Raw genomic sequence first — 20,384 nt, forward strand, 5'->3', positions numbered from 1 at the left:
TACATATATATATATATCTCTCACCAGTTTTGCTCCTCTAGAGAACTCAGACTAAGACAGTACTTTACAACTCAGTAAAAGTTCTATGCAGCATAATGCGAAGCATGTATTGATTCTAAAATGTACATAAAATTGGTAAATTCTACGTATATAATAAGAGGCATCACACTGAGGAAATTTCCTATGCAAACCATCAGTGCCAGAAGAAAATTTCATGTGCAAATTTTGTCCCTTAGATAATTATGATGAGGTGTAATAAAGGTGCAATAGGATTTGGAATTATATATACACCCACTCCTTATTGACATCATTAGGTTCCAAAGATCAGGTCATCATATGAAAATTGGTATTATGCAAAAATGGATGATGAGCACAACAGATCACAAAATGGAGGATGACTACATCATTACATATCTGCCAAATTACATCATTACATAGCTGTCAAATTGCATCGTTACACAACTGCCAGATTACATCATTACACAACTGCCAAACCGCTGAGAGTCATGGCCCAGACAAATTGACACATAATCTTAACCATCACAACCAGCATTACTCTTGCTTCATACCTCAGCATTTGTTACTGCTAGATGTACATTGTTAATGCCCAAAATACTCAGATTTTTTTTACTATTGTCGTAAATGCGCAATGTCGGATAACGAGACAGTTAATAAGTGAGGAGTAGGTGTATGTGTATATAAAAGTTCATGAAGTTTCATTTTCATTTACAGAAAATATACTAGTGATGTGGGTGGAGTAGCTTTACTAGGGAACGCATATTTTGCAACATACCCCTTTTGTAAAATAGCATTTGTATGATCATTTTATTTCTGTGCCACAAAAAACAGCCTGAATGACATCCGATCGTTTCCCTCATATAAATCTGGTTTCACACTGACAATGTTATTGCCACTCTTGCCTGCTTCATCCCATCTCTTCCACATAAACCCTTTGTGGTAAAATGAGTTACTTGATGTGGCCTTCTGCCTTGGTCTTTGGAAAGAGAGCTTGAGACATTTTTCTCCTCAACCCTGAGGAATTAGTTACCTTTGCGCTAGTTTTCCACCCCAGAGGGTTTGTTATTTTGCCCAGGCTGATTGACATTTCCTGGGTAAGCTATAAACAAATGGTATTTTGATATTTTTGTCTGGTCCTAGGCTGTAGCCTGCCCCATGATTAGTCTGCACCTCACGGGGATTGGTTAAATAAACCATGTAATTGAAGTGACTATGGACAGTGCACATAGCCTACTATGCAAATGAAGTGTCTATGACCTACCAAGAAGGGATTGGCCAGTTTGTGGCCCCTGCTGGGAAGGGCCATGGATTGAAATTGACAAGGAGTTGTGTGTATAAGCAGCCAACCCCACATAAGTTTTAAAGACAGAAAGAAGCAGGAAGAGAAGCAGAAGGAAGAAAGAAGAGAGAAGAAGCAGAGAGAAGAAACAAGGAACCTCCTAAAAGAGCTGTAACACAGTGCAAGGGTACGAAAGGGGCCCAGTAGCAGAGCTGGGGGCGAAAGGCCCAGAAGGAGCCCAGCAGCAGAGCCAGCGGTGACAGATGGCAGGGCCAAAAGGAGCCTGTCCTGAAGGGACACATAAGAGCCTGTCCTGAGGGACCCAAGGAGCCTGTCCTGGGGGTAGGGGGCAAGAGGAGCCTGTCCTGGGGTGGGGCCTGAGAGGAGGCCTGCATTGCCAAGAGGAACCGAGAGCTATCCTACGCTGAAGAAGGGAGACTTTGCCTACATGTACCTGACCTGTAGTCTGTTGATCCTAATCCTGAGTTGTACCCTGCTCCTTAATAAACCAGTTAACTGTAAATATGGTCTGTGAGTTCTGCATGGCCATTGCAAGGGATTAGCAAACCCAGAAGAGAAGGAAAGAGTGCCATGGGAGAGGTGGCTGGTATCAAAATTGGCAAAAAGATTGGAGACAGAGGTGTGTTTGACCTCTACCTTATAGGAATCAGCTTTGTTCTGATAGTGACTCTCATTAACCCCCATGAAGCTAGACAGGTTCTGATGCTGATACTACTACTCTCACCATCTGACGTCCTTTTACCATAAGTAATATGCTGTGGCTTTTGGGATATTTCTGTTCAGTTGTTGGTTGAGAAACAAAATACCTGCACTGTATCTGGTTTTGCATGTAAATGATATTTTAACAGAAAGAATTCTATGCATCTGAAATCCCTCCCCAACAATTATACTTTTGAGATTAACACACACACACACAAACACGTAATTATTTTGAGAAAAAAAAAAAATTTTTTTTTTTACTGAGAACAGTAAAAAAATCATTTATTGACTAATTTATTGCCATGCTCTAAATACTTAAATCAAAGCCATATGCCTTTTATATTACCTTAATTCCATGTAAGATTTCATTGAGTAGTTTTATCTGTTTATCTTTGTTCTTCATTTGACTTTTCTATTTAATGGAAAGAAAATAAAAGCATATATGAGTAAAATTGGTAGTACTTTTACTTATATGGGCACACATATTCTTTTAAACAACAGTCTATTTCCTATATTTTAATATAATATTTAATTAAGGAAAACCCTCTTTCAGTATTCACACAATATTATTCTGTTGATAATTTTAGAAAATAGTTGTAAATAGATATTAAAAAAACTTAAATGTATGCAGCAGTAGAATAAAAGCAAAATGTATACTTTCTAAAACAGCAGAAAATATATTTATTTAAATGTGACTTGTTTAAAACTGAATAAATAATATACACCCACATTCTATTAAAATGGGATATATTTCTAAGAATTTCTAAGAACAAATTTACATTTAATTCCACAATAGAGGTATAACAGAAAACAAGTTAAGTTCACTGAATTATAAGCATATTATCTCGATGTTACCAGTACGTTGGAAATTGGAGTAATTAAAATGTATATTTTTCAATACTGGATGTTTTTCTTTTCACGAATACGAAGCCGCTTCTTGGAAACCCTAGAGGGCAGTTCCTTCCACTCTGTCCTATAGGGTCGCTATGAGTCGGAATCGACTTGACATTAACAGGTTTTTTTTTTTTTTTTTTAATGTAATTATTGTATATTTGCCTCAGGAGACAGGCCTAATGGCCTGTTTCTGAAAGATCACAACCTTGAGAACCCTCTGGAGCCGTTCTGTTCTGCATACATGGGTTCACCATGAGTCATAACTGCCTGAACAGCAGCTAACAATAGCACTGCACATTTATTTAAATATTTAGTAATTATAATATTTTATATTTATCATTGTTTGAATATTGCATCTTAAAGGTTTCCTCTGATACCTTTGCCATTTTTATGTTATAAGTAATAATACGTATTTTTATAACTTATAAAGAACTCACTTGTAAATTAATACATGTTACATTGTTTGTAATCTTTACAGGCGTGTTTTCTGTTTAGTATATTTGCGTATAACACTGCAGTCTCTGTGAAGGCTCAGGACTCCGGAATAAGGTTCTAAAAAATGGATTTCCGTTCCTAATAGCATGATTTTAAACGGCTTTATTAAAGATCTACAATTTTTTAAAATTAGTTTAAAAGCAATCATCTATGATTATAAACAAACAAAAGCAATAATCTATGATTATAAAACAGGTTTGTTTATCATGCTTTAATACATCTTAAATACTTCTACTTCATAATTATATGCTATATTCCAGGTTTCATCCTTCAAGACTAGTTATCTTTGGGTAATTATTTTAATAATTCAGAAGCATATGAAAGAAGGTATAAATGTATTAAATAAGAAGTGAAAAATACGTCCTCCATCCAACCATTTCCACTTCTACAGATAACTACTCTTAACAGACTGGTACTTTATCTCCAGATTATTTCTATGCTGATATAAATACACTAATATTTATATCTATATATTTTTATCTATCTCTTTATCATATACATCTGCACAGGTATATTAAAATTTTTAAAACAAGACTCATGATTTTCTATACGTATGTGTGTATGTCTGTATATACACACACACACGTCCCTGGATGGTGAAATGGTAACGTGCTCAGCTACAAATGAATGGGGTTCACAGGTCAAATCCACCTAAAAGTGCCTCAGAAGAAAGGCCTGACATTTCCTACTTCTGAAAGATCACAGCCATTGAAAATCCTATAGAGAGCAGTTCTACTCGGAAACACATGGGGTCACCATGAGTTGGAATCAGCTAGATGGTAACCGGTTACTGGCTCAAAAGTGTATACAATATGACATTTGCCAGTTCAACGTATTTTCATGTGCTAGCATGGAGTTTTTGTTTATGGGGATGAAAATCTGGCAAGGGATATTGGTGATGGTTGATGTAATTGGTTTTATGGTTATGTAGGCACTTAATTTGCATTTTCCTCTAATACATGATTGACACACTTCCAAATCAGTACATAGACACTGCTCACCTTTGATTCATTTAAAATAATAAAATATGTTTTCTAAGTAAGACATCTGCTCCTGTGAATGTGAATTTAACCTGAGGCACCATCTGTCTCCCCCGCTACAGTGTGATTTCCTTCAGGCTAGCGAACTATGCTCTGTTTCTTCATTCCTATAGCCTAGCACAGTGCACACTGTCTAACACATGGTGGGATGCCACTTACTATATATTGATAGTACAATGAATGATTCACTGAATGTAAAAGAAGATAATTAAAATTAGTTCCATTAAGCATTTCCTGTTCACTTGCAGCATGCAGTCACTCCTTGCTCACATTAACCCACTAGCCTCCTCCCCGCTCTTCTAACAACCAAGCATACCCCCCCAAGGAGATGGATTGACACAGTGGCTGCAAAAATGGGCTCAAGCATAACAATGATTGTGAGGATCGTGCAGGACTGGGCAGTGAGTGCTTCGTTCTGCTGTACACAGGGTCCCTATGAGCTGGAACTGACCCGACAGCACCTAACAACAACAGCATGGAAAATGGTACCTTTTTTTATGCTATTCCCTTATCCTAATTTATTTTCCTACACACATGCATATATATATTACCAGTAGGCATTATGTTATATATCTATTTTCTTGGTGTCTGTCTCTCCCACTAGCCCCATGAGATCAGGAATGTGTCAGCTCTCCTTAATGTTGTATTTTGTGTGCCTGACACAGTGACTGGCCCAGAGAGGTACACAATTAATATTGGCTGAAAAAGCAAAGGAATGATAAAATTGGCTTGTTTCCATTTATAACCTCTATTTTCCCTATATACAGAACTAGCTAGATGGTTACTGCCAATTCAAGTCAGAAAACTCAACTTCTGGTTGATACATGCAACATGAAGCAATCATTTTCTTACTTACCTTCAGCTTTTTTACTCTAGTAGCAACTAAAGCATTTATTGGTATGACAAACACAAGGACTGCAACCCCTGCTAACACTGCTGGACCCAGTTCTTGCCAGAGTAATGATACGACCATCAGGATTTGAAAAGGCGCTGACCACAGAAGATTGAGATTTGCTGCCAAGTCCACAAGCTGCTGGGTATCTCCTGACATCAAATTAATAATTTCTCCAGTGGAAAACTTTTTTCGAGAAACACTAGATAAAACTAAAGCCTGGAAAAAAGAAGCAAAAATGTTTTAATGAGTTCTGTAGATTATGGGGTGTCTTTATATTCAAACAATGGTAACTTCTTAATGTCTAATATATTTAGGAAAATTTACAAGGTTATTTATGTATTTGTGTCAATACAATATCAAAGGACATGATTTTTAGACGAGGAAAATACAGTTACTGATCAAAGTACGTAGTTTAACATTTCCATATGTATTGGTAGAGAAAAACATTTGCGTTTCCAAGTATATATGTTCACCAACGACACCACACAACTTGCAAAAGAAATCTACTGTAGATGCTATGACGTGTCCCTCCACTTGTTGGTACCCCTATAATGCTAAACAATCTAAATGTTATCAACACAAAGTTCATGAATAAATGAATATCTAATGGATACCGATTAATTCATTGTATCTATATTAGAAACTGTGGAAGATTTAAAAAAAGGACACAGTCCCAATTATCCAGATTACCATCTATTTGTAGAACCAGGCTACACAGACAGAGACACACAGACACACACACATATACACACACACACACTGCATGGTATCAAATCATTCTACTAATTAAAAAAAGCAATTTGATCTTTTGGTCCTGGTTCTAAACCCACCCAGTAGTTGACCTTTAAACAGATTGGCTGCAGGGCCCACCAGTGACTGATAAAAACCCTAGAACTCAGGAGGCTCAGATGGGGCTTCCTGATCGACCAAGAGACAAAGAGTCAGGAGGGGAGTACGTACTTGGATACCAGGAACCTGTGCTATGACCCTTCCAGACTGAGTAAACCTGCAACTGCGACGGCACCAGAAGAAGTGGAGGCAATGAGCAGACCCAGACAGTGGTAGCAGAACGTAAAGACCAAACCTCCACTAAGAGGTCAGAGGAACGACCAACAGCCAAGCATGCCAAGTCATTGAGTTTCCTGTTTGAACCTTTCCTGATGGGTGAGAACAAACACAGGTTTTTGGGAAGGGTAAACAGGTCCCATTTGAGAAGTAAGTGGGTCTCCTTTTAGACACTGAGGTCCCAGGCTGTGACCACTCCTAAACCTCACCCTTTGCATATCTTCATTTCTGTTTATATCTTCTCCGTTACTAAAGTTGTTACTGCAGTTATGTTGTTTCCATGAGTTCTCTGTGACTGTTCCAATGAATTAGTGAACCCAACAAAGAAGGAGTGTTATGGAGGGGGTGGCTGGTATGAGGGTTGTCCTTTCAGTTGGTGTCCAAAAAGTTCTCCCATTTTCACACACGCATACACACACACACACACACACACACATGCATGTATGCTCCCTCACATATAAATAAAAAAAATTAATATAGGCCAACTATAAGTGTGAAAACAGCTAAGAAGGGCCATGGGGATTTAAAAAGATAAGATTATTGGAAAAGCTTTATGGAGCAAATGGAAATGCATCTTTCCTTCCAAGGTTCAATTGTTACTTTTGACCTATGCATGTTATATAATATTTGTATATTGAATCCAATATTCCTCAAAGCATAATAATCAATAACTTTTTACCAAGACTGATGATAGAAATCCATATATTTAATTCCCCATCGATTTATCATTCCTGCTGAAATGCATAAATAACTATAAATAGGAGGAAATTTATATCTGTACTGGAATCCGGGCATAAGTTCCATTCCTATGCCAACATTTTATGGAATTTCCACTAAACTGATTAAAGAGAGATTGAGAGTTGGAACTAAAAAGAGTAAATGGGATAAGGGAGGCACTTAAAAATCTATTTATTCAACAAATGAGTAATGCACAGGCAAAGGAAAAAGCCCATCTGAAAATGAGTAGGCAGGGCTCTCAGTGGAACTCAGCTCTAGTGTTGCCCAGCTTACAGCAAGAGGGGTTTAAAGCAAGAAGGGGCCATGAGGCTGACTGGAAGGAGCTGCACAACGTTGAGAAGTTCGCAGGGTGCCAGTATTCCCTAACGTGGGTGCTGCGCAGGGTGCCAGTATTCCCTAACGTGGGTGCTGCGCAGTGTTCTAGTCTAGTTTACATTTTTGCACTGTCAATTGGAGGCACTTTCCTCCTGACTAATGAGTGGGACCCTGCACTGGTGATGAAACAAGATAATTATTCCTTCAAGAGGAAAAAAAAGAAACAGTGTATCCAATGCAAGTTTCCAGCCATATCACCTTCAGATGTAGCTTTCACCTCCTCCTAATAAGTTAATAACCACCTAACGTGGCAAAAGAAAACAATGAAAATTCAGGCATTGCAGTTGTCATTTCAGTAATCTGTAATGTTTTCAGGAGAGAACTACTGATGTCTAATAAAATTCACTCCCTAAATTACAATTATAAACAAATGTAGACTCTTTTCCCCCATCTTTCTACAAGGAAAAGACAAATAGTATTTAATATTTATGACCACACTAAAATAACTGCATTATCCAAGGAGACTTTTCTCCTATGGGAAAAAGGTATTAAAGGAAGCCTGAGGAAATATTTTAATATCTCTTTTTCATCTTTATAGTAAGGGAATATGATATGCATCAAAAAAGGGTAAAACGTATAAGAAAGCCACTTGAAACTGAAAACATAATTGCCAAATATTTTTAAAATGCAATGCAGGCACCAAAATTCCAAATGGATACTACAATAAAATGGATTTTGTACGCCAGTAGAGAATTTCAAAATCTTTACCTGTAACCTAGAGAAAAACTATTAAAAAAATAAAATGACGAAAGATAAGATTTAAGGCATAAAGAATAGGTACAGAAAATCACACACATATACCTATGAGATATGTATATATATTTACCTATTTCTGTATATATTTAAAGTAATAACCCAGTCTGTAGAGAAGAACGCTGGAATTCCAATCCTAGTTCCTCCATTTAATAACTTTTTAACCATGGGTAAATTACTCCACAGTTCTGAGCTTCAGTTTCTATATTTAATATATATGAATATTATACTTACATTTTATATATACTTCCAACTGTATATTCACCTAGCATCTATCTACACGTATATACACATGCTGTTGTTGTTTAGGTGACGTTGAGTCCATTCTGGCTCATGGCAACGCCGTGTGTGCAGAGCAGAACTGCTCTGTAGGGTTTTTAAGGCTGTGACCTTTCGGAAGCAAATCGCCAGACCTGTCTTCCAAGCAGACTTTAGGTATGTTCAAACACCCAACTTTTTGGCTAGTAGTCGAGCACTTAACTGCTTGTGCAACCCAGTAACATACCCATAATAGTTCTTAAAACAGGGCAGAAAAGCACTGTGTGTGTCTGTGTGATAGCAATTATTTTACAAGAAAATAACAAAAAGGAGAAATTTTTTAAAAAAGCAGTAGACAATTCTTTGAGTGGAAGAAATATTTCAAACCAAAAGCAGCTAAAAATATCAGTCAAATTAATTAGGAAATAGCACCTCATCTTATCCCGGGGAAATTTATAAATTCTAAGGATAACAAAGAAAATTCAAGCCTGGGGTTGCAATATGGAAGGAGTCTATGGGCAAAAAATTGAATGACGCAGAAAGCATCAAAAGAAGATGGAAGGAATACATTGTCACTGTACCAAAAAACACTTCAGGAGGTAATATATGATTAAAAACCGCTGGTACTGAAGGACGACATATAAGCCACACTGAAGGCACTGGTGCAAATCATGGCTCCTGGAATTGATGGAATACCAATTGACACGCTTCAACAATGCTGGAAATGTTCCTTCGTCTATGTCGAGAAACTTGGAAGACAGTTACCTGGCCAACTAAATAGAAGAGATTCATATTCATGCCCATTCCAAAGAAAGGCAATCAAAAAGAATGCAGAAATTGCAGAACGATATCATTAATATCACATGCTAGCACAATTTTGCTAAAGATAATTCAAAAACAGCTGCAGTAGTACATTGACAGGGAACTACCAAAAGTATCAAGCTGGATTCAGGAGAGGACATAGAACAAGAGATAATCACTGTTGATGTCAGATGGATCTTGGCAGAAAGCAGAGAATACTAGAAAGACATTTACCTGTGTTTTACAGACGATGTGAAGCCATTCGACTGTGTGGACCATAACAAATTATGGTTAATATTACAAAGAATGGAAATTCCAGAATACTTAATTGTAGTCATATGGAACTTGTACACGGATTAAGAGGCAGTTGTTCTAACAGAACAAGGGAATACTGTGTGATTTAAAATTGGAAAAGGTGGTGGCAGGGTTGTATTCTATACTTATTCAATCTATACTCTGAACAAATAATCCTAGAAACTGGCCTATATGAAGATGAACATGGCATTAGGGTTGGTGAAAGATTCATTAACAACCTGCAATATGAAGATGACACAACCTTGCTTGCTGAAAGATAAGACGAGTTGAAGCACTTACCGAGAAAGGTAAAAGAATACATCCTTCAGTATGGATTACATCTGAACATAAAGAAAATGAAAATCCTTACAATTGGACCAGTAAACAACACCATGATAAATGGAGAAGAACCTGAAGTTGTCAAGGATTTCATCCTTTTTGGATCAACAATTAATGCCCATGGAAGCAGAGTATGTATTGCAAACAGTGTAAGGCATGGGGAAAATCTGCTAAAAAAAAGACATCTTTTAAGTGTAAATAAGCAAAACTGTCACTTTGATGACTAAGATGTGCCTGACCAAAGCCATGGTATTTTCAAAAGTTGGACAATGAAAAAGGAAGACTGAAGCAGAATTGATTCAAACTGTGATGTTGCTGGAGAATACTAAATACACCATGGACTGCCAGAAGAAGGAACAAATTTGTCTTCAAGGAAGTATAGCCAGATGCTCCTTAGAAGCAAGGATGGGAGACTCCATCTCAATTACTTTGGATATGCCATCAGGAGGGACCAATCTCTGGAGAAAGATAGCATGCTTGGTAAAGCAGAGGCTCAGCAAAAAAGAGGGAGACTTCGACAAGATGGACTGACACCGTGGTTGCAACAATGGGCTCAAATACAGCAGCCATTGAGAGGATGGCACAAGATTGGGCAGTGTTTCGTTCTATTATAAACAGAGTCGCTAAGAGTGAGAACCAACTTGAAGGCACCTAACAATAACAACAGACATAAGATAGGATATTATGTTCCTATTAAAGAATATAAATAGAGTTAGTTATATCAGTGAGATGTCCAAGCGGAATTTTTGAATAAGCAAATCAAAATAGGAAAAAAAAAATGTTTACAACAGGGTTCAAATTTTAGAAAAGAATGAAATCTCTTCATGAAATTTACAAAATTAAACCATATATGCTATGAGTGAAGATGGTTTAAATAAGAAGGACGGAAAAACATGACAAGAGAAGGAAAAAAGTATCACACATATGAAATAATCTCTTCTATGCATTTATGTGAACTTACGTTTGTATTTAAGAGTAAATACATTTAAAAACAAAATCTAAAAGAGATTAAATACAAAATGAATTGCAAATAAATAATATTTACAAAGTATTTTCTTAATAATTTTACTTCTGACATATCATTAAGAAAATAACAGAGTACAAAACACGCAATACTCGGGAAGCCAGCACAACTTGTACACAGCAAGGTCATGGTAGCTCCATAGACACATCCAAACCCCACGAGGGACCGAATTACTGGGTTGAGGGCTGTGGGGACCATGGTCTCGGGGAACATCTAGCTCACTTGCATAACACCATTTATAAAGAAAATGTTCTATATTCTACTTTGGTGAGTAGTGTCAGGGGTCTCAAAAGCTTGTGAGTGGCCATCTAAGATACTCCACTGGTCTCACCCCGTGCAAGGAAGAATGAAGAAAACTAAAGACAGAAGGGAAAGATTAGTCCAAAGGACTAATGGACCACAACTACCACAGCCTCCACGCGACTGAGTCCAATACAACTAGATGGTACCCAGCTACCACCACTGACTGCTCTGACAGGGATCACAATAGAGGGTCCAGGAGAGAGCTGGAGAAAAATGTAGAACAAAATTCTAACTTACAAAAAAAAGACCAGACTTGCTGGCCTGACAGAGACTGGAGAAACCCGGAGAGTATGGCCCCCGGACACTCTTTCAGCTCAATAATGAAGTTGCTCCTGAGGTTCACCTTTCAGCCAAAGATTAGACAGGCCCATAAAACAAAATGAGACTAAAAGAGTACACCTGCCCGGGAAATAGGACTAGAAAGCAGGAGGGGACAGCAAAGCTGGTAATAGGAAACCCAAGGTCAAAAATGGGAGTGTTGACATGTTGTGGAGTTGGTAACCAATGACACAAAACAATATGTGTACGAACTGTTTAATGAGAAGCTAGTTTGTTCTACAAACCTTCATCTACAGTACAATAAAAAAAAGCTAAAAAAAGAAAATAACAATACAACACAGTATATACCAAATATGTATATATGCATGAAAAAACAAATACTGGACTAAAACACACCAATGTTTATCTTTGGATTCTAGATGGCTGTTATTTTCTCTTCCATATTTTATGCATGGGACACATTTTCGTCACTAAACAAAAAAAAGTAATCTTTAAAAATTAACTGCTTTCAGAATATTAAAGAAAAGACTAAAAGGCACCCTGTGTGGGAAGTTGTTCTGTATGGTATTTGTAACGTCAGGAAAACTGATTTTTCTTTCAGTATTTTTTCCTGTCGAATCAACCTTTGCATTGCTGTGAGGGGTAGAATTCACAAGGCATGAAAGGCAATTTAGTTATCATTTGCTGCAAATTATAAGATCTTACCTACCTCTTTGTTACATGAAATGATTTAAAAGAATATTGCAATACGATACCACAATTACAATGGCTAAAGCAACATCTTCTAGAACTGTCTGGCAGAAATATTTAAACTTATAAAAGAGAAAGCAGGATGGAGGTAAAATAGAAAGAAGCCCATCTATAAAATCTAAAACAGTTGGGGGTTCATAAACGCTCTTCAATAAAAATAAAGATTAGTGGGGCATATTATCAAAATAATTTTTTAAAGAAAATCCTTTCTTCTTCAATTATATCTGAGTTTTAGATTTCTACAATATTTCCACTTCACATGAATCCTACTCTACAAAAAAAAAAAAGGAAAGAAAGCAAAACCATTAAGACTGATCGCTTTTTATCACTTCATTTCATTTTTTGAATTACGCTCTAAGAAGACCTAGGTAAACCAGATAGAGTTCCAAGCCTTAAAACTTCCACAGAATGACTGGAAATGTCTTGATTACCATGGAGTTCAATTTTCTAATATTTCATTTTATCATCTTGTAAGTTGTTTTGCAATTTCATATCCTCTCTCTTATATGTTTGTTCCTTTGTAGACTCACTGTTGTGGCCCTAATTCACACCTTCATTTCCTGAACGATTTCAATGCCTCTAAGGAGCTCTGGTGCCACAGTGGTTAAAGTACTCAGCTGCTAATCAAAACATGGGCGGTTCGAAACCACCAGTCACTCAACAGGAGAAAGATGTCTCCTTCAGTGAAGATTTACAGCCTTGGAAACCCTATGGGGCAGTTCTACTCTATCCTATAGTTTCGTTATGAGTCAGAATCGACTCAACAGCAGTGGGTTGGGTTGGGTTGGGTTGGGTTTGGTTAAGGCCCTCCTTGTTTCTAGCCTCATCCATTTTCAATCCTTTTCTCCTAGTATTTCACCCTTTGGCTCAAATGGATCCCAACTATCTATAGTATAAAAGTACATTTTATAATGCATCTTTTAAGGTTCTTCTTTTTTTAAAAAAAAGCAAACCCTTCTGTCTTGCTACCCCTCCCCACTGTCCAGTATATGAAGTACTGTCCCTAGCCAAATTGATCTCCACACCAGTTTCTGAGCAGGAGTTGCACTCATTTCTGTATTTTTTTTCTCACATTATTCTAACAATAGAGCCTTTGCTCCATGCTCTTCTGACCCACAGCATGCAGTGTGAACCATGAAACTCTTCCTGACCATCCTAGCCATGCTCTTCTGACCCACAGCATGCAGTGTGAACCATGAAACTCTTCCTGACCATCCTAGCCATGCTCTTCTGACCCACAGCATGCAGTGTGAACCATGAAACTCTTCCTGACCATCCTGGCCATGCTCTTCTGACCCACAGCATGCAGTGTGAACCATGAAACTCTTCCTGACCATCCTGGCTGGAAGTCATAAAAAGGCACCTACAATTTAGAGCAGGAAGCCAGTTGCTGTCGAGTCAGTTCTGACTTACGGTAACCCCATGTGTGTCAGAGTAGAACTGTGTGCCACAGGGTTTTCAGTGGCTGATTTTTTTAAAGTAGATTGCCAGGCCTTTCTTCTGAGGTACCTCTGGGTGGACTCCAACTTCCAACCTTTTGGTTAGAAGCCTAGTGTTTTAACTCTTTGGACCACCCACGGACTCCTAGAGTGCGAAGTGCCCTAACAATTCCTACCCTAGTGATTCTCAACCAGGAGCTACCATATGTCTACTGAGGCACGGCAAATCTCAAGGTGGGACTTCATAACATCTACAATAATTCATTCTTCTTTAATTCCCTTGTGTGACAAATAGTATGCCAGGCTTTATCTTTCTGACTCTAAGTGCAGATTTTGGATTCTGCTTCCCCTCTTCCTGACTATTTTAAAGATTATAACTAAATTTTATAAGTTTTCCTTGTGTTTTATAATTATCACAATTTATATATATATATATATATATTTTTTATCCTACCTTTAAACTATACATGAAGACAGTCTAGACGGCAATATGGTAGCCAGTAGCCATATGTGGCTATTCAATGTTAAATTTAATTAATCAATGAAAATTAAAAGCCCAGTTCTTTGGATGTATTAGCCACATTTCAAAGGCTTCACAGTCATCTGTGACTAGTGGCTACTGCACTTGACAGTGCAGATATAGGACATTTTTTAAACTGCAAAAAGTTCTATTGGATGGCACTTGACATGGAGAATGTCCCCAGGCCTCCCACGTTAAGCCCAGGGTTAAGGTAAGTAGTTTTTGAAACATGCACTCTTTCTTAGTTCTCAAGAATTCTAATGGAGCCTGTAACTAACCATGAGCTTAGGAGTAACAAAACCTGAGTTTTGACAGCCACAGGCTCTTAAAATCATTGGAAGGAGTCCTCTCTTCCTTTCCCTAAACCATAAAAATTATATTCACAACCTATAAACCTTATTCCAAACTACCAACAGTCATGTGGATGGATACAGAACAACTCCTGACACCTCTACGCTTCCCCCCAAAAGGTCTAACTGTCCATTTGAGACCAGCTTTTTTTTTTTTTTAACCCTACTCTAATAACAAACCCTTGATGAAGTGGGGCCAACTTCAGATTAATATGCGAAAATTGGTACCTACTATGAGAATCCCTTGGAATCTTGAAGGTATCTAGATAGATAAAAATATGAATGCTGAAACATATGAAGACAAAGCAAAGGAAATTTAACAACACCTCTCAGCCCCATGGAGAGAAACTCCCTTTGGAAGCCAGATTTACAATAAAGGACTCAGAGGACAGGCCTGCCTTCCATCAGCACCTACCTAGAGGACTTATCCTAGTGCGTGAGTCAACCCTAACACTACATGACATAACATCTTCTGCTCCTTGTTTGATGGATCTTGGAGATAAGTCATAATCCCTACTACAGGATCCAGTGAATCAGCTTAACGGCTGTACTCCTTTATCCTTGAGTGCCCTGTGTTGTTAAACAATGACCAAGTGACCAAGCGATCACAGAGTTCCTCCCCTGTAGTCACTGTAATCTTACATTACCTCCCGGCTCTCTTTGCCCCTGCAATGGACTCACCTGCAATATTTGATTTTCCTTTTTATTTCTGACAGCTTGCTCTACTTTCGACTATAGTTTACTCCTACATGCTTGTAAACCCACCAAATCCTGTACCTTGGTGCTTTAATCACTGGGTGAATCCTGTTCCATACAGACCATATACATATAATCCATTGCCAATTGCTCTCAAGTCGATTGCAGCTCATAGTGACCCTCCAGGACAGAGTGGAACTGCCCCATAGGGTTTCCAAGATCGTAAATATTTCTGGAAGCAGACTGCCACATCTTTCTCCCTCAGAATAGCTGGTAGGCTAAAATCACACATCTTACAGTTAGCAGCCAAGCACTTAAAAACACTGGGCCACCAGAGCTCCCTATGGAATATCTATACTTTTTTTTTCCTGCATCTTTGGATTCCTTCAAATTTACTGCCTCTAGAATTTTTTTTTAGAATTAGGACTGGAGTCCCTATGCAATGGTTAACATGCTCAGCTGCTAACTGACAGGTTGGAGGTTTGAGTTTCCACCTAGAGGTGGCTTGGAAGAACGGCTTGGCAATCTAATTCCAAAAAATCAGCCATTGAAAAACCTGTGGAGCAGTTCTCTTCTGACACACATGGGGTCACCACGAGTCAGAGTCTACTTGATGGCAACTGGTAACAAGAATTAGAGTTGGGACAGCCTCTCTGACTCTGTATTTGGACTGTGTTCTATGGAGCTAGGACCTGCTTCAAGTTCAGCTACCATTTCCCTGTTCAGTTGGTCCTGGGTCATTGCAGGGCCTCTAAAACCACTTCATGCCATTTTGACCCTGTTAGGGATTGTGCCTCCAAAAAATATGTGTTTTAAATCCTAACTCCTATACTTGTGATTATAATCCCTTTTGGGAATGGGTTTCCTTGTTATGTTAGTGAGGCAGTATTAGTGTAGCACACACACACCGGTGTGTGTAGGGTATGCCTTAAATCAATCTCTCTTGTGATATAAAAAAGCAATGTTGCATGAAGGTCACCAAAGGTCACCAAGGAACTGAGGAACTAAAAAATAGCCAAAAACCTTCCCTCCTAGAGTGAACAGAGAGCCAGAGGGCCTTCCCCTAGAGCCAGCACCCTAAATTTGGACTTCTAGCCTACTAAACTATGAGGAAATAAATTTCTGTTCATTAAAACCACCCACTTGTATTTCTGTTATACCAGCACTAGATAACTAAGACAGGCTCAACAGCCAAAGGGCCTGTAATGTTCATGCCCAGTTTCAGCCCAAATTATACTAACTGCTTTTACTGATATAAACTCTACTGTTCTTTCCAAGACCGTTTTAAAGCTTCCTTTATTTTGCAAAACATTCCTTGTCTGCATACAACCTTTATGGATTTCCTGCTCATCTCATCTCTTACAAAATTTGCATTCAGTTCCACACATTCATAATGTATGTTAATTATTCCTCCCAACTTCTTGAAGGTAGGGGACATTCATTCATTCATTCACTCACTCAGTCATCCAATTTCCATACAAATGAGTCAATGTCACTGTCTTAGATGAAGATATAACAGATAAATAAGTTTCTAGTCCAAGTCTTGACAAGCCCATAATTTATAGGGGAGCACAGAGTAAGAACTCAAGATATACCTGTTGACTGAATAACTGATTAATAATTATGGGAGGAAGAAAACTTTCATTGTTTATAAATATGATATAAATAAAAGATCACAATCTGGTTCTAGATGGAAAAAAGGTAGAGTTTAAAATTGTATTTTCAAAACCAGAAAAAGTAAATTAAGCTTTCAGGTTAACCCACATATAAGGATCAACCAGGTTTTGGGTTGGGACTTAGAATGAAAGAGAAGCATACAAAGGCATAAAGAAGAATGGCTTTGTTACACGGAAAAATGAAAGAGAATGAGCACAGGGGAACAACAAAGGTAGCATGCAAAATGAAAATGACTATAAAAAGAAGATACCTTATTGATGCATAAATGTAGATATGCATAAAAATAATTCCATTCCCTTTCGAAACCAAAAACCAAAACCAAACCCAGTGCCGTCGAGTTGATTCCGACTCATAGCGACCCTGTAGGACAGAGTAGAACTGCCCCACAGAGTTTCCAAGGAGCACCTGCCAGATTTGAACTGCCGACCCTTTGGTTAGCAGCCGTAGCACTTAACCACTATGCCACCAGGGTTTCCAAGGAGGCGTTAAATGATATAACCGTAGGTAGAGATCATCACTTAATTTTCTGGATTAGGGTCAACCAGAAGTTGACAACTAACAATGATGAGTCAAAGTTCTTTTAAAGAAAGCAAAGGGCACCCTAAGAACTTTTTGATATACCCTCCTATTTTTCTAGTCTCCTTACTTTTAAAGCATCTAAGGAAAAACAATAATTTAGAAATTGGGAATTCTGTCATTTTTTTACCTTTTTGTAAATGAGTCCAGTTACGGCTGTCCTGATTTTTACAGAGGTAAGCATGTTAAAACGTTGATATTGCTGAAGGACCAGGGTTTGCAAAAGGACTACAACAAAAAGTGCCACCGCATAGCCATAGCCACTCCAGTCAAAATCAGAGTGGTGTTCACAGAAAATGATCATCTGCCTGATTGTCACATAAAAAAATGAGAAAGGGGAAGAAATATTAAACATCTAAAGCAGTTAAATGCTTATGAGAGTTAAGTGTTGTCAAAACGTGGCACACACGCACACACGCACGCACACACACACACATCCCTACCTGTTCATTTTCTCTACTTGCCTAATTGGCACCCTTCTCTTTTTTTCACTCAAGCATTAGATCAGAAAGTAAATAAAACCACCAATCATGCTCACAGGCTTGCAGATGAGAGGTTATCTTCTAGCTTTCATGTGGCAATCTCATCAAATAATTTACTCTGTTCTGGTCTAGTTTCATCAGAAAAGTTGAAACTAAAGACATTTTAAAAAAAAATTTAGTTTCAAAATCATACATTTTGCCAAATAAAGGGAAACATGACAATCAGAACTTAAATAGGAGACCCTGAGGATGAAACACAAGTTTTTAAAGGCTGAAATTATAGCTCACTTTTTATTGCTACTTTTATCCATATCTGATATCTCTCTCCACATCCTTTATTTCCTCCTAAGTTTGGTGATGGCATGGTCATGATGATCAGAGTCGAGGCTGGGGTACCGGAAGACAATTAGGATGGTTATTATCATAACCTCCTTGGTTTCTGCTTGTCCCTCAACTATAAGCACTGACTAAAATTCAGAGTTCCTGGCATTCATTGTCAGTAACGTTACATCCTGGACATTCTAACCTCAGCACACGTGGAAAAGAACCAAGGAAACCCAGCTAACAGCCACAACCAAGGCCTTAGATATATGGCCCCATTTGAACTGCAGCACCCATCTCTAGCTGTTCAAGTCACTGGCTGAGGCCGGCAGTCACTGTGAGGCAGAGCAATAATGTCCTCTGTCCTGCCTAAGTCCTGACCCACAAAATTATGAACATGATAAAACGGCTGTTTTATGCCATTAACTTTTGAGGTGGTTTATTCTGCAGCAATAGATAACCAGAATAGTAAAAATAGTTTAACAACAGTTTGTACAAACAATAAGCCACTCTTAACAGTTACAGTGATGGGAACTCTCCTGATAGTCAGATATCAGCCAACTGGCTGATCTTGTAAGCAAGGCTTTCCTACGGTAGCAGTCAAGCTTGCTAAGGTAACTCTTTCCTATACAATGGCTAATAGGTATTTCAAATTCAGCAAGGCCAAAAGCAAACCCCACTTCCTATTCTACTCTTTTCTAGGCCTTCTCTATCTCAGTAAATGGTATAAACCAAACCAGTTGCCATCAAGTCTATTCCTTATTACTCAAGCAAAAATTTCTGAAAGCAACCTTGATTACTCTCTTCCTTTTTCAGTCTACACTCAATCCATCAGTACGTTCTGTTAGCTTTGCCTTTAAAATAGAGCCAGAATCTAACTGCTGCTTATCACCTTCACCACTACCCCATAGTTGAAGCCACCACTGACTTTTGCCTGGATTATCATAATAGTCTTCTAACTGGCGTTCCTTCTTCCACCCTTGCTCCTCTTTATTCTCTGCACAGTAGCCAGACAGATCTTTATAAATCTTAAGTCCAATCATATAATTCTCTGCTCAAAATCCTTCTAAGGCTTCCCTTCTGACCCAGAATAAAAGCCAATGTCCTCATCATATTCTATAAGGCCTCCAAGATCATTGCCACCTTCTAATCTTTCTGACCTCAATCTTATCACTCTCCCTCTCAGTTTCTCTACTCCACCCTCAACTTGCCTCCTTATGGGTCCTCAAACAGACCAACCACATTCCTGACTCATGGCCTTTGCCTTTCCTGTCTCCTGTAATTGCAAGGTATCACTGCGGCTTCCTCTCTAACTCTCTTTAGGACTTTGCTCAATGTCACCTTACCACTGATGTCTTCCCTAAACACTTAACATAAATAGCAATTCCCCATGCCTTGCACTGACATTCCCTATCCTCTTACCTTTCTTTTTTCTTTTTTTTAACTAGTGCTTAACCCTCATGGCATAGTGGTTAAAAAGTACGGGTGCTAACCAAAAGGTTAGCAGTTTGAATCCACCAGGCGCTCCTTGGAAACTCTATAGGGCAGTTCTACTCTGCCCTATAGGGTTGCTATGAGTCAGAGTCGACTCAATGGCAGCAGGTTTGGTTTTTGGTATTATCTCTTAGTATTGTCTATTGTGTTTCCTGAAATCAGTTTACCTCTCTGTCCCTGTTTCTACATTGTAATAAAGGGCATAACAATACTTCCTACTTTATAGGATTGTTGTAAAGATTAAATAAGATAATGAATGTATAGATATTCACTATATATATTCACTATATTCATTCAAAGATATAAAGATTTTAGAACAGTGTTTAGTTGGCTTCAGTAAATACTGACTACATTTACCATCATTTGCATTTGAATCACAGGCAGGCCTGACAGAATGTCTATATCTGAAATAAAAATCACCTACTGTTTTTTATTAGAACTTTTATAGTGAAACATTTGCTTCTCATTTATCTGTGGGGAGGAAAACAAAAAACACAAGACTTCAGCTT

The 20,384-nt window shown here is 38.1% G+C and overlaps 1 protein-coding gene across 4 annotated transcripts in view; it reads right to left on the reverse strand.

Moving 5' to 3' along the window:
• LOC126061805 (ATP-binding cassette sub-family C member 2-like) overlaps positions 1–20,384 on the reverse strand; it is a 105,892-nt gene that overhangs the window by 67,201 nt on the left and 18,307 nt on the right. For 2 of the 4 annotated variants that reach the window (XM_049858589.1, XM_049858588.1), the window contains exons 5-7: positions 17,709–17,886; positions 5,303–5,557; positions 2,364–2,429 (exon numbers count right to left, since the gene is read on the reverse strand). In XM_049858589.1, the coding sequence (XP_049714546.1) occupies positions 2,364–2,429; positions 5,303–5,557; positions 17,709–17,886 (499 nt within the window). Of the gene's footprint in view, positions 1–2,363; positions 2,430–5,302; positions 5,558–17,708; positions 17,887–18,021; positions 20,372–20,384 lie in introns of those variants that run through there. The other 2 variants (XM_049858590.1, XM_049858591.1) reach the window with 2 other exon arrangements.

Source organism: Elephas maximus, chromosome 18, assembly GCF_024166365.1.
Source record: "Elephas maximus indicus isolate mEleMax1 chromosome 18, mEleMax1 primary haplotype, whole genome shotgun sequence".
Lineage (NCBI taxonomy): Eukaryota > Metazoa > Chordata > Mammalia > Proboscidea > Elephantidae > Elephas > Elephas maximus.